This window comes from Heterodontus francisci, chromosome 33 (genome assembly GCF_036365525.1).
Source record: "Heterodontus francisci isolate sHetFra1 chromosome 33, sHetFra1.hap1, whole genome shotgun sequence".
In the NCBI taxonomy this organism is placed as follows: Eukaryota; Metazoa; Chordata; class Chondrichthyes; order Heterodontiformes; family Heterodontidae; genus Heterodontus; species Heterodontus francisci.
The window spans coordinates 34125552-34140106 of record NC_090403.1 but is presented as its reverse complement, the minus strand read 5'-3'; the positions used below and the strand labels follow the sequence as shown (position 1 = coordinate 34140106).

The window sequence follows — 14555 nt, the reverse complement described above, 5'->3', positions numbered from 1 at the left end:
GGTAAATTGGCCATTGTAAATTGCCCCTAGTGTAGGTAGGTGGTAGGAGAATGGTGGGGATGTGGTAGGGAATATGGGATTAATGTAGGATTAATATAAATGGGTGGTTGTTAGTCGGCACAGACTCGGTGGTCTGAAGGGCCTGTTTCAGTGCTGTATCTCTCTATAACAACAGGGAGACCTGACTGACTGGCAGAGGAATTGCAGACAAATGGCCTCTCTCAGCAGCTGGGAATGGAGTTAACGGTGACCCAGGGCGGTTGCTCAATAGCAGATGGTGAGACTGGAGTGTCCGCATAAGAAAGTGAGGATTATCGTCAATTGACATCCAACGCACTTTTGGAAATACACATCATGCTGGCTATCATGAGAAGATCTGCAATGCCCAACCCAGATGTTTGTGTTCTCCCATGCAGGTCGGCATCCACAGGAGGCTCCAACTGGAGTGGGACAGCCATCAACCTCTGAGGAGGAGGAGTCAGAGGGTGCACCATCAGTTGACTCTCCTGCACCTTCCACCAACGGAGATATTTTCACCTCAGTTGGTTTATGCATGGCTTTCTAATCAGGGTCACAAGCTGGTGAGAGCACCGCACACACGCCCGAGCAGCTGGCTGAGGTTGAGACAGCTGAGGTCTCTAACAGTCAGAGGACTGTGGGTGGCCAGGCCCATGCTGAGCCCCAGGCTGATGATGAGCCTCTAGTGTCGACAGCACAGGGCATGCTGGAGTTGCAGAGAGGGGTCAGGCAACATCTGGCAGAGATGTCAGAGGCCATGCGCAGTCATGAGCAGACGATGGAGGAGTCCATCAATGTCAAGAGTGATGCCATATCTCACGCATGTAAGCACATGGCTTCCTCCATGAGCAGTTGGCAACCCTCAAGGAGATCCAAATACCACAGATAGGTGCAGACCTGCACACAATTGACTTTGCAATGAGCTCAACACAGCAGTGGCAAGGCGAGAGAAGGGCGAGGCACCTGGAGTCTTCTCCAGCTCCTCGTCCTTCTCTGGTCAGCAGGGAGGTTCAAGTGAGCCTTGAAAGGGAGGAGGAGATGCTGACCTCCACAGCTGGGGGCTCTGCTCAAGACGCTCTGAGTGTGGACAGCGGCTCCTTGGCCACTCCACCAGTGAGCCCAGCTCCAGTACACACGACGCCTGATGAGAGTCCTGCACCAGTGCAGCGGGGCTCTCCTGGCCAAGAGGCAGCCTGATCAGCAGCCTGCCTCCAGCCTAGCTGCTAGCGCAGGGGTTACACCTCGTAGAGGCTGAAAACAAATAAAGAAAACCACCTAGACACACTTGGGGTTTCATGGGTGTTTGAAATTTACTATTTGTTTTCTGTTATAAATTTTGTCATTATTGAATTTATCATTCATTGTGCAAAATGCTTATTTTATCATGTCTTAACCGTGAGATGATGATTTCGCCCTTCCCCATTAGTAGCTGCCAGTGTAGGCACAGCCTCCTTTGTTAAGTGTCTCACTTGGGCCAGAGCACGTGGTTAAGCTGGGCACTAGGCATTCGTTTTTTAAATTTTATTTTAGAGATACAGCACTGAAACAGGCCCTTCAGCCCACTGAGTCTGTGCTGACCAACAACCACCAATTTTTATAATAATCCTACATTAACCCCATATTCCCTACCACATCCCCACCATTCTCCTACCACCTACCTACACTGGGGGCAATTTACAATGGCCAATTTACCTATCAACCTGCAAGTCTTTGGCTGTGGGAGGAAACCGGAGCACCCGGCAGAAACCCACGCAGTCACAGGGAGAACTTGCAAACTCCACACAGGCAGTACCCAGAACTGAACCTGGGTCACTGGAGCTGTGAGGCTGTGGTGCTAACCACTGCGCCACTGTGCCGCCAACAGTATGGAACCCAAATAGAAATGAGGTGACAGAGTGAATGCATTGAGGTGAGTCTTCATTACTTTAATTCTGAGAGGCCATCATGGTGGCAGGAAGCGGGTAAGTATAAGCATGTCTCTTGTTTGCTTGACCCCTCGCTCAATGTGCTTGGCCTCCAGTGCATGGGGTTAAACATCCAGTGCTGCCAGCTCATTAGCCTCCTTGTCGGTTGAGGAGTGGCGGTCAATCGTCCTCTTCGGGCAAGGCCTCCAGCCTCTGCATTGCTAGATTGTGCAGATCACAGCAGAACATAATGTTACACAAGATCCTCGCTGGGCCATACTGCAGGGCTCCACCGATCGACTGAGGCATCAGAATCTCATCTTCAGCAGCCCAATGCCTGCTCGATGGTCACTCTGGTGACAAGTGTTAAACCTCTCTTCTGCTGCAGTGCAGGGGTTCCTCACAGGCATGAGTAGCCAAGTCTTCAATGGGTAGCCCTTATCCCCGAGAATCCATCCCTGAAAGCGAGCAGGGGGCCTGAAAAGCTGTGGCACTGGGACTGTGAAGTATGTAGGCATCACGGCTGTTTCCCAGGAAGCGGGCACACACCTGTAGGAAATGCTTTTGGTGGTCGCAGACCAGTTGCACATCGATGGAATGGAAGTCCTTCCTGTTGATGAAGGCAGCCGGCTGGTCTGTTGGAGCCTTGATGGCCATAAGCGTGCAAACTATCACACCTTGCACCTGAGGGAATCCAGCAATGGCCTCAAATCCGATGACCCTCTCGGCCTGACTGTCAGGGTCAGTCTGGTAGTGCACATAGTCACTGGACCTCTTGAACAGGGCAGTGATCACCTCCTTGATCCAGCGGTGGGCTGTTGCCTGGGAGACCCCACACATGCCACTGGTGAATTCCTGGAAAGATCCAGATGTGTACAAGTTAAGTGCCACTGTGATCTCCAGGGCAACTGGCATAGAGTGACCACAGAATCCCACAGGTTGCAACATGTTCTGCAGCAGGGCGCATAAGTGGGCGACAGCTTCCCTGGAGAGACGTAGTCTTCACTGACAATGCCATTCGGACACAGGTAACTGATGCAACTCCATTCACCGATTCTCTGGTGCAGGTGGCCCTTCTTGGCATGACAGGCTGCTGCTGCTCGTCATGGAGATTCACAGGCAGGTGCAGCTGCCTCCTGACCCTCCCTCCGTCGGAGGCGCTACATTAGGCCACAGGTGTCCACTAAGACAGGGACAGAGACCCATGCCCAGTGATCAGTAAGCTTCAAGAATGTTGTTCTTGCAGTGAGGCAAGATGTCCTTGACATCTTTGTCTTTGCTGCTCCTCTTGGCTTACACCCTGACGGCCCTCAGTGATAGCCATGGATGGCAAGGGCCCTGTTCACAAGTGAATGGAGATTCTGGGGGGAGATGCAGAGAGGGGCGGGATAGCTGATCCACTGGCTGATAGCCAACCCTGTCACCCAATAGAGTGGCCCCCCCACCAACTCTCTCACCCAGCAATATGGCCACCCGTGCAGATGACCAGCAGTGTGGCCACCTGTGCCAACCACCCGAGACCAGGCCCACCCGTGCAGAGCGCGCAGCGTTGCAGGCCAACAATGGCCTCCACTCCTCCCCCCCCTCCCCTTATCCAGAGCTGCTTATGCTGCCTTCCCATTGTGGCACTGCCTCGGTCTCACCATCTTTCAATGGCCAGGAAACTGTAGGCACGTGGGGGCGGCCTGTTGTTAACTTAATCCCAAGCCCCCATTGAATTGCGATCAATTGCACGCAAATGTATTATAACTAACTGTTCTACAATTTGAATGGTAGTCCCTTTGCATTGGGCAAATCCGGAACTGACGTCACAATGTTGAATTTCTGGATGGATGCGTCCGATGCTATTCTCTGACCCCCCAATGCATCCATTCCCGCTCCAAACAGCCTCTCTAAATTCAGCCCCTCCTGGATCTTCATTCCCATGGAAGTACCTCCATCAATGTGTCCTCCAATACTCTATCTCTCAAATAGCTTCTGGACTTTGCTCGCCTGCCACACTTGTCTCCGAACTTGGACAACACTTTGTCGATACTTCATGCCGACTCCGCCCTACCTAAAAGAACTTTATCGCACCATTGCTTTACGTGCTCCTATTGTCTCCACTGTATTCCCTGTCGAATACCACATTATATGTATGTTAACAACTGTAACCAGGCCTAAGTAACTTGAGTTTTCCCTGTGTCAATTTGCATGCACATTTTAGCTACCGCTCCGGTCCTGAGCCCATCAATTCTTTTTCTGTTTATTTTTCTATCCCTACTTTACTTCCTTTCTCTTTACCTCTCCTAGACCCCTCTCTCCTGTCATCATACCTCCTTTCATTTCTCCCATCTTGGGTACTATACCCTCCCAAATCCTTTCCAACTCTACTGCCGTCACCCCAAGCTTGACTTCCTCATATATAAGTCTATAGCTTTCCTCTGTGTCTCTCCTGGCACCCTCCAAAGGGTCTCTTTATGAGAAGCAATATCAACTGCCCCATCCTACTCTCACCGACCTCCCTGACCAGCTCACCCCCGGGGTCTAATCTTGCCAATATCCTCCCCGTCCAATTCATCCCTCCCAGGGCTGAGCCTGTGGACTCTGCCAGTGGATCAGCTCTCACCGCCCCTCTCTGCATTTCCCTCCAGAATCTCCGTTCACTTGCGAACAGGGCCCTTGCCATCCATGAGCTCATTGTGAATGATTATATCAACACTATAGCCTTGATGAAAATCTGACTGAGGGTTGACACCTCCCCATTAAACGAAGCCTCCCTGCCTGGCTAGACCATTCACCCACTTGCCCTGTCCAGATTAGTGGTGTAGCTCTTACCATCAAATCACACCTTGGTCTGTTCCCCCTGCTCCTCTGGCATTTCCTCCTCCTTCAAGCATCTCACCTTATTCCACTCCTCTTGCCTCCAATTTAAAATCCTTACTCTCTACCACCCAACCAAGTACCATAAAAATGTTACCACTGAGACATCTTCACTGTTTTCCTCCCTCAGTCTCTGCATTGAGCTAACTCTCAACCACAATGATTTCAACCTCCAACTCAATTCCTCCTATTCTTCCTTAATCTCTCCCTCTATTAAAAACTCCTCAACCCATATTAAGGATTACCCCCCTTGACCTCGCAATAGTCGTTCCCCCGGTATGGTTCTCATTTCCGCTCTCTTAAGTCCAAGGGACAAGACTTGAATGGTGGACAACTGGTTTAGCCATACACTGTCAGATCTGTCTGAACCACATGAAGTACTATTGGGTCCTGCTCCTATCTACCAAAACTGCTCACTATTCAAAGTTTTCAAGGGGACCAGATAGGGTCGATAGAGAGAAACTATTTCTGCTGGTTAGAGAGTCTAGGAGTAGGAGGCATAGTCTAAAAATGAGAGCCAGACCTTTCACGAGTGAAACTAGAAAGCATTTCTATTCACAAAGGTGATAAAAGTTTGAAGGTAAGTTGTAAGTTTTAAATCTGAAATTGACAGATTTTTGTTATTCAAAGGTATTGAGGGATATGTGGCAAAGCCAAGAGCATGGAGTTAGATTACAGATTAGCCATGCTATTGAATGGCAGAACAGGCTATGGCCTACTCCTGTTCCTATGTTCCAGGATCATCCTGGAAGTTAAAGATAACCCCCGACTTCTTTTCTCTACTACAAACCACTTTCTTAAACCCCTCTCCCCGTCTCTTCCACCCTCCAACAACAAGTATGAAGAGCTCATAGATTTCTTTGTCACTCAGGTTAAGACCATCCAATCAGCTGCCTGTGCTGCATCCCTCGCTCCCCCTAGCCCACCGGGCCAAACTTTGTCTAAGTTTCATCCCTGCCTTAGTCCTGAATACACACTCGCAGGGTTGTCATCCCCGGTGACCTGGCCGATATTTATCCTTCAATCAACATGACATAAGCACATGATCTGGTCATTATCATATTGCTGTTGGCTGGAGCTTGCTGTGGCTAAATTGGCTGCTGAGTTTGCAACATTACAATAATGGCTACACTTCAAAAGTACTTCATTGGCTGTAAAGTGCTTTGGAACTTCCTGTGGTAATGAACAGTGCTATATAAATGCAAGTCTTTTTTTCTCTTTGTTCAGGTTTCTCTCCCATCTCCCCTCATGCCCTCTCTGAGCTTATCTTATTCATGAAACACACCACCCGCTCCCTCAGACCTATTCCCACTAAACTACTGACCAGCCAACTTCCCTTCCTGGCTCCCATGTGAGCTGATATTGTTGATGGTTCTTTTTCCTCAGGTTCTGTCCCTCACTCCTTCAAATCTGCCATCATCATCCCTCCCCTCAAAAATATTAACTCTTGACCCCCTTCCTCCTTGCAAACTACTGCCCCATTTCCAACCTTCCTTTACTCTTCAAAGTCCTTGAATGTGTTGTTGCCTCCCAAACTTGTGCCCATCTTTCCTGGAACTCCATGTTTGAATTCCTCCAATCAGCTTTCTGGCCCTAGAGTACTGAGACAGCTCTTATCAAAGTCACAAATGACGTCCTATGTGACTGTGCTAAAGGTAAACCATCCGTCCTTGTCCTTCTTGATTGTCTGCAATTTTTGGCATGGTTGACTACACCATTCTCCTCCAGTGTCTCTCCACAGTCATTCAACTGAATGGGACTGCACTTGCCTAGTTCCATTCTTATCCATCCAGTCATAGCCACAGAAACATCTGCAATGGCGTCTCTTCCTGCTCCCGCGCCATTAACTCTGGTGTCCCCCAAGGATCTATCCTTGCTCCGCTCCTATTTTTCATCTACTTGCTGTCCCTCAGTGACATCATCTGAAAATTTAGTGTCAGTTTCCACATGCATGCTGACAACACCCAGCTCCATCTCACCACTACCTCTCTCCACCTCGCCACTGTCTCTAAATTGTCAGACTGCTTGTCCAACATCCAGCACTGGATGAGCAGAAACTTCCTCTAAATACTGGCAAGACCCATGCAATTATCTTCCGCCCCCAACACAAACTCCGTTCCCAAGCTACCGACACCATCCCTCTCCCTGGCAATTATCTGAGGCTGAACTAGGCTATTCACAAACTTGGTGTCATACTTGATCCCGAGTTGAGCATCCGACCACGTATCCACACCAGCACTAAGACTGCCTATTTCCACCTCTGTAACATTGCCCGACTCTGTCCCTGTCTCAGCTCATCTATTGCTGAAACTCTCATCTATGTCTTTGTTAGCTCTAAACTTGACTATTAAAATGCACTCTTGGCTGACCTCCCACTATCTACCCTCCGTAGACCTGAGCTCATTCAAAGTTCTGCTGCCCGAGTCCTAACTCGCACCAAGTCCCATTCACCCATTACTCCTGTGCTCGCTGACCCTACATTGGTTCCCTAGATTTTAAAATTACCATCCTTGTTTTCAAATCCTTTCATGGCCTTGCCCTTTCCTATCTCTGTAATCTACTCCATCCCTATAACGGTCAGAGATATCTACGCTGCTCCAATTCCAACCTCAGGAGCATTCAAATTTTAATCACTTCACCATTGGTAGCTGTGCCTTCAACTGCCAAGACTCTAAGCTCTAAAATTCCCTCACTAAATCTCTCCACCTCTTTTCCTCTCTTTCCTGCTTTAAGGTGCTCCTTAAAACCTATCTCTTTAATCAAGCTTTTGGTCATCTGCCCTAATATCTCTGGATGTGACTCAGTGCCAAATATTGTTTGCTAACGTTCCTGTGAAGCGTCTTGCAAGTTTTACTATGTTATCAATGCTTTAGAAATACAAGTTGTTGTTGTTGAATAGTAAGTGTACCAGTTTGACAAACTAAGATAGAACCAACTCACCTAATGTGGGCTCTACACATTCCTTATACTGTTCAGGGGTGCAATAGTGGGCATCACCTGTAATGAAAATCAGTAGAAAGTCATCATAAAACAGTGATATGAAACTCTGAATATTGCATGGTCCATTACTGATCATTTTAGATAGAAGCAAATATAAAGCAAGCGTTCCTTCAGATATTTGTTGTGACAGTGCAGTTTCTTCGATGGGTCCAGGTCCATAGATTTTTATAGCACAGGCAGATCCCAGTTTTCCCATCAGATCTGTGTTAGCTCTTTACTGGACCAATCCAAAACTAATCCCATTGCCCCCCTCTCCCTAAAGCTCTGCATCTTCCCTCATTTCAAATACTTTTCCCTTAAAAGATACAATAGTTTTGGCTTCAAACCTTCCCAGTGCTGTTTACAGCGCTCCTGAAATCTGTGTAATCACTGTCATTTTAGATTCAAACCCCAGTGAAGTTTGGTGTTTAGCTCTGCTATGGTCTCACCATCTAATGAGATGAAAGGATCCAGGGTCACTATGGCTTGCAAAAGTATAGTTTTTGTGAATCCAAAAATATATGGATTGGATCTGATGACTCAATTCCAACATTAACTACTCCGAGCAACTGAAACACTTTCAGCACAAGTTACAGATTTTTAAAAACAAATTTGCACAGTAAGTTGCGTAGATGAGAGCAGGAAGTTATAAAGAGGCACAGACATACTAAGTGCGTGGGCAAAACTACAGCAGATAGAGTTCAACATAAGGTCATCCACTTTGGATCTGAGAAAGATAAATTGGAATTTTTTTTAATGGTGAGAGACTAGGAGCTGTGAAGGAGCACAGGGATTTGGGTGTCTATATACAGAAATCACTAAAAGCTTGTGCACAGGTACAGAAAGTAACCAAAAAGGCTAATAGAATGTTGGGCTTTATCTCAAGGGGGTTGGAATTTAAAAGTGAGGAAATGATGTATCTGTGGTACCGGGCCTTGGTCAGACGCCATTTAGGATACTACATTCAGTTTTGCACATTGAACTACAAACAAGATATTTTGGTCTAAAAAGTGGTATAATACAGATTTCCTAAAATGATACCAAGACTTAAAAAGTTAAATTATAAGATCATATTGCATTAACTTGGCTTGCATTCCCTTGAGTTTGAATGGTTGAGTGGTGATCTGATCAAGGTACTTAAAATGATAAAGGGATTTGATAGAGTAAATACAGAAAAACTACTTCTCCTGATGGGGAAATCAAGTGACTGAATGGCCTACTCCTGTTCCTATGTATTCACGACAGGAGTTTCACACCCGGAGAATGATCACTGAATACAGAAGCCGAGAGCTATCAGTGTGGGTGAGACTGTACCCCTAGAGCAGAAGGAACAAAATGTTTGAAGACAAACAAATATTTGACTGAACCCTATGGAACTTGGACCAATAACTTTGTTGGGCGGAGAAAGATCCTCCCAAATTTCCAACACACAACCAGCAAAGCTGCATTAATTTAAATTATTATTTCAATTCACCTCCTGACTACCAGATTGCCTCCCATCAGACCTTGATACTGTAAGAACAGGAGCTCGGGTTCTTGCTCACCTGGCATGTGCACCATCCGACAGTTACAGTTCTCCACTAGGTACCTTGTTTCACAGTCTATTCGGCAAGCTGTGATGCTATAGCTTGGGAAAAAGTCAGTGTTGACAGCTGAAGATTGGCAGTCTCCCCAAGGTGGTGGCAGGTATATCAGCTACAAGCAGAAACATACAGACATTAACCTTTCAAACAGAATCCTAAAATTAATTGGGTCACAATTCAATAGTACAATATCCACCTGATACAGTTTCATTTTAGCACTAATTTATTTTCCAAAAATTTTAACAAAATTGCTAACTTTAGTTAACTTGCAGAAGGAGGTAAGTGATAATGTCAAAGCCCAGGGTTGACTTTCAGCTCAAGAAATAAAACATTAGCAATTTTCAATCTCTAATGTCACCCAGTAACTCCTGCAAACACAGGAATGGAAAACGAAACGAACAGTGATTTGCATTGCCCTGCACCACCCACCCCCCCACCCTCTTGAACCATCCATGTTGTGAACTGAAAAATGCTCAACTCTCCTGCCTTTGCATCTGTCTATACTTTTAATGGAGAACCTGTGGAGCTTCATGGTGGTATTCAGTACAATGTATAAAGTGACGCTAGATAAAAATTTCAACATTTCCACATTATAATCAGCAACAATCACATTATGTTCAGCCTGTGAAAACAGTTCAGGACATTGTTCGACGCTTAACCTTAACTGCAAGAAAATGTTAACTTAAATTTTCCCAATGCTAACACAAATTCCCCTATAAATCCATTTATTTGAAATGGGTTAATGCTCAGTGACAAAATAAAATTGTTTAGCCCACATTTTCCAAACAGTTCTTGACCAAGCTGCCAGATAATCAAGCTAACAGTCTAACCACATCACAAAGAAATACAAAGAGCATTGGAACAGACACTAAAAGAACCAGGAGAAGCTCAGTGCTAATTATCAACTGCTGCTAAATTTACCTATCTATATATCAGTAAATAAACTCTCCTAAATCGCTTAGTTGCTCTGCCTTCTCCCCACTTACTCAATCTATATACAATTTAGCATATACATTTAAACACAGTTCACTTAATGGGATATGGAATAACAACATACACTCTTTAAGAGCTGCACCTTAATTAGATTGAACAGACTGAGGCTTCTTTCTTTAGAAAAGAGAAGCTGAGGGGTGACCTGAAAGGGTTTGATGGGGAGATGGAAAGAAGATATTTCCACTTCCAGAGGAGTGTAGGGCAGGCCTGATGGAACATCAGATGTTTTCCTGCCCTTCATTTTCATATGTTGAGAAAAGATCTACAAAGATCGGGAACACAAAATCTACATTGTTGGCCTGTCTGTATGGAATAGACTCTGGGTGGCCATGAGTACATTAAAGCATAATACCTTGCTTCATACAGCCATGATTTTGTGTGCTAGTGCTATATGCCACTATTTAACAGCCTGGACATTACACATAAATGAACAGCCGAATAGTAGGATGACTTTGCTGTGACTTTCCACACCAACTAATGACAACCATTTTGTTGATGGTTATATACCATATAATGACAACATGCCTGAGCTTCTCTCAGCACACCTTTTTGAGATTTTATAGGGACATTATCCTGCTCTGAGCTGCATTCTGCTCATAAATTCTCATTCCCGCTTTTGTACAGAGCTTATCCTTTGAGCCTCCACCAAGTGGATAAATCGCCAGGGCTGGGTGGATTGCATCCCAGGTTGTTAAAGGAAGGAAATAGAGGACACACTGAGGATCATCTTCAAATCCTCACTAGATACAGGAGAGGTACCAGATGACTGGAGGTCTGCGAACGTTGGACCATTGTTTAAAAAGAGTGCGAGGGATAGACAAAATAATTATAGGCTGGTTAGTCTGACCTCGGTGGTGAGTAAATTGTTAGAATCTCTTCTGAGGGACAGGATAAACTGCCACTTAGAAAGGCACAGATTAATCAGGGATAGTCAGCATGGATTTGTTAAGGGAAGGTCGTGTCTTATTAACTTAATTGAGTTTTTTGAGGAAGTAACAAGAAGGATTGATGAGGATAGTGCAGTGGATGTAGTCTACATGGATTTTAGTAAGGCAAGGTCCTACATGGCAGACTGGTCAGTAAAATGAAAGCCCATGGGTTACAGGGGAATGTGGCAGGTTGGATCCAGAATTGGCTCAGGGACAGGAAACAAAGGGTAGTAGTTGACATATGTTTTTGTGAATGGAAAGCTGTTTCTAGTGGCATTCCACATGGCTCAGTGTTGGGTCCCTTGCTGTTTGTGGTATATATTAATGATTTGGACAAATGTGGGAGGCACGATTGGGAAATTGGCTGATGACACCAAAATTGGCCGTGTAGTTGATAGTGAAGATGATAGCTGTAGACTCCAGAAAGATATCAATGGTTTGGTTGAGTGGGCAGAAAAGTGGCAAATGGAATTCAATCCAGATAAGTGTGAGGTAATGCATTTGGGGAGGGCAAACAAAGCAAGAGAATACACAATAAACGGGAGGATATTGAGAGGGATATAAGAAGTGACAGACCTTGGAGTGCATGGCCACAGGTCCCTGAAGGTGGCAGGACAAGTAGATAAAGTGGTGAAGAAGGCATATGGAATGCTTTCCTTTATTGGCCGAGGTATAGAATTCAAAAGCAGAGATGTAATGCTGGAACTGTATAAAATGCTGGTTAGGCCACAGCTGGAGTATTGCGTATAATTCTGGTTACCACATTACAGGAAGAGGCATAATTGCTCTGGAGAGAGTACAGAGGAGATTTACAAGAATGTTGCCAGGGCTCGAAAGTTGCAGCTATCAGGAAAGATTGGATAGGCTAGTGTTGCTTTTCTTAGAACAGAGGAGGCTGAGGGGTGACTTAATAGAGTTGTACAAAATTATGAGGGGCCTAGATAGACAAGAAGGACCTGTTTCCCCTAGCGGAGAGGTCAATTACCAGGGGGCACAGATTTAAGGTGATTGGTAGAAGGATTAGAGGGGCCGTGAGGAAAAACATTTTCACCCAGAGGGTGGTGGGTGTCTGGAATTCACTGCCAGGAATGGTGGTGGAGGCAGAAACCCTCAATTCTTTTACAAGGTACCTGGACATGCACCTGAAGCGCTGTAACCTGCAAGGCTATGGACCTGGTGCTGGAAGGTGGGATTAGATTGGGCAGCTAGTCTTTTCGGCTGGCATGGACATGGTGGGCTGAATGGGCTCCTTCTGTACCATAATTTTTCTATGGTTCTATGGTTCGACAATTGAGATAAACAAGCCAACTCACACTAATGCATGAATCATTCTGATGATCACAGTGAAAGTCCCCAAAATCTCTGAGGTTGAATTTTATATACCATTTTGTTGTTGAATGCATAACCTCATGTCACAATTTTATGTTTTCCACAGTAACTTACTTTCCTAAGAGAGATTTGGTCTCAACCGAAACTCACTTCTGGACCCATACAACCTCTAATGTTAAGTGTCAGAAGGCTGTTTGACAATGCAATAACCGATTGCTACAAAGTTAGTTAGTCACAGATATGTAAGAACTCAGCAAACCCGACCAATAAGCCTGTGGCAAGAAAAAAGTAATCAAAAAAGAGAGTTGCTTAGACTTTATTTTAATAAAGTCGAAAATGTTTTGATTGGCTTCTTTCTGGCTTCTTCTTACTTTCACCCAGCCTTTGGGGCTCATTTTATATTAAAATATCCGTGATAGTGTTTAGACTAAATGTGGTGATGGTATCTTGTACAGATTCTCTGGAGGTTCTGGCTATTTTTACTAAAGTAAGTTGTACATCTAACAACATGGCCGACCTTTATGGGAGCCTGAGGTTTTTAGTCGCAGCGCAGTAAGTTGGCCTGCCATATGTAATCCAATCAAAGTGCTCAGGATGGGTTGGGTCATACACATTTCAGCCTGAGGTTATGAGACACAGCAAGCTGATCTGGCACCTGGCATAAATAATTGAATTTGGAGTGCGTAGTGCCATCTTCACCATATTCAGCTTAGGCCTCAGGTTATGAGTTGTATCACAGTAAGCCAATCTGCTGTAATCTAATTGGAATATGCTGTATAGAGCAGCAGCACTATCGTAGGGGTTTGCTGATGTTAACTAGGGCATTAATGAAATACCACACACAGCTTTTACACTTACAGTCATGTGTTATTCCTGATGTAGAGGTCATCACTCTCACTCATCCAATATAGATGCCTGTCTCAACATTCTTCATATTTTACCAGTCTCTGTGATATAATATAAAATCATTGCAGCTACACTGTAGTCTTCTCTACAACAATATTGTTTCTGTTGCCTTTTCTTTAAAGGTTTCAGTAATCCTCTAAGTTCTTATCAAGACAAGTTTAGAGAACTGACTAGAGAATCAGATTTTTCATCCGTGGTGTCTGCTTCTGAAAACCCTGTGTTTCTAAGATCTCCCCTACGGCAAAGGCCAGGACAGGAAACACTGATTCACAACCTCCAACATTGACATAACAAAGCGATCCTGACCTGAGGTATTTTCTTTCTGACCAGCACAGAAGCAGTGACATTTGTTTTCATTCTTGTAACACTTCATGTGAGCTATATTGCTGCAGTAATGGGATACATTAGTTCACAAAGTCTCCTTCAGGGAGAAGGCATTGTCCCGAGCATTATTTATTTCTCTTCTGTACATTTAGACCCTTGGTTGGTGGAGTTCACTTCAACTGGGCAGTGTTTCCCAGTGATTCTTGCTTCACAATAACACCAGTCCACAATAATGACCTCATCAGCCTTGTGTGCCAGCCTTGGCTCAGTGGTAACCCTCTCACTGTGAGGAAGAATGTTCTGGTTCAAGCTCCAGAGACCAGAACACACAATGTTGGCTAACAATCCACTGGCATAGGGCTGGACTTTAACTTTCCGACCCGCTGGCAGCACACGGGGAACCCGGAAGTTTCAGAACCGCACCTGTCATTGGCTTTTTAACACAGCTACTGCATGTGCATCTGACTTTCAGGGGATGACAATTCTCATCAGTCTATTTCAGCTCAACTATTTAAAGGAACTTTGCTAGGATGAGACTTGAAGCATTGTGCAGGTGTTTAGAGCCAGAATCTGCAACAATGGACTCACAACGTTGCATGACAGCATCATGCTTGACTGATGCGTCTTTAGAGATGATGCTGTGGGCTGTATTGGATAAGGGAAGTAATCCCTTTGTCTCCCAAGCACCGGCTGTTAATATGCAAATGTCTTTCCAGCCAAGAGCCTGA

The 14555-nt window shown here is 45.3% G+C and overlaps 1 protein-coding gene across 2 annotated transcripts in view; it reads right to left on the bottom strand.

Moving 5' to 3' along the window:
* asic2 (acid-sensing (proton-gated) ion channel 2) overlaps window positions 1-14555 on the bottom strand; it is a 460127-nt gene that overhangs the window by 55328 nt on the left and 390244 nt on the right. For both annotated transcript variants that reach the window (XM_068013288.1, XM_068013289.1), the window contains exons 5-6: window positions 9308-9458; window positions 7725-7781 (exon numbers count right to left, since the gene is read on the bottom strand). In XM_068013288.1, coding sequence (XP_067869389.1) covers window positions 7725-7781; window positions 9308-9458 — 208 coding nt within the window. The remainder of the gene's footprint in view (window positions 1-7724; window positions 7782-9307; window positions 9459-14555) is intronic.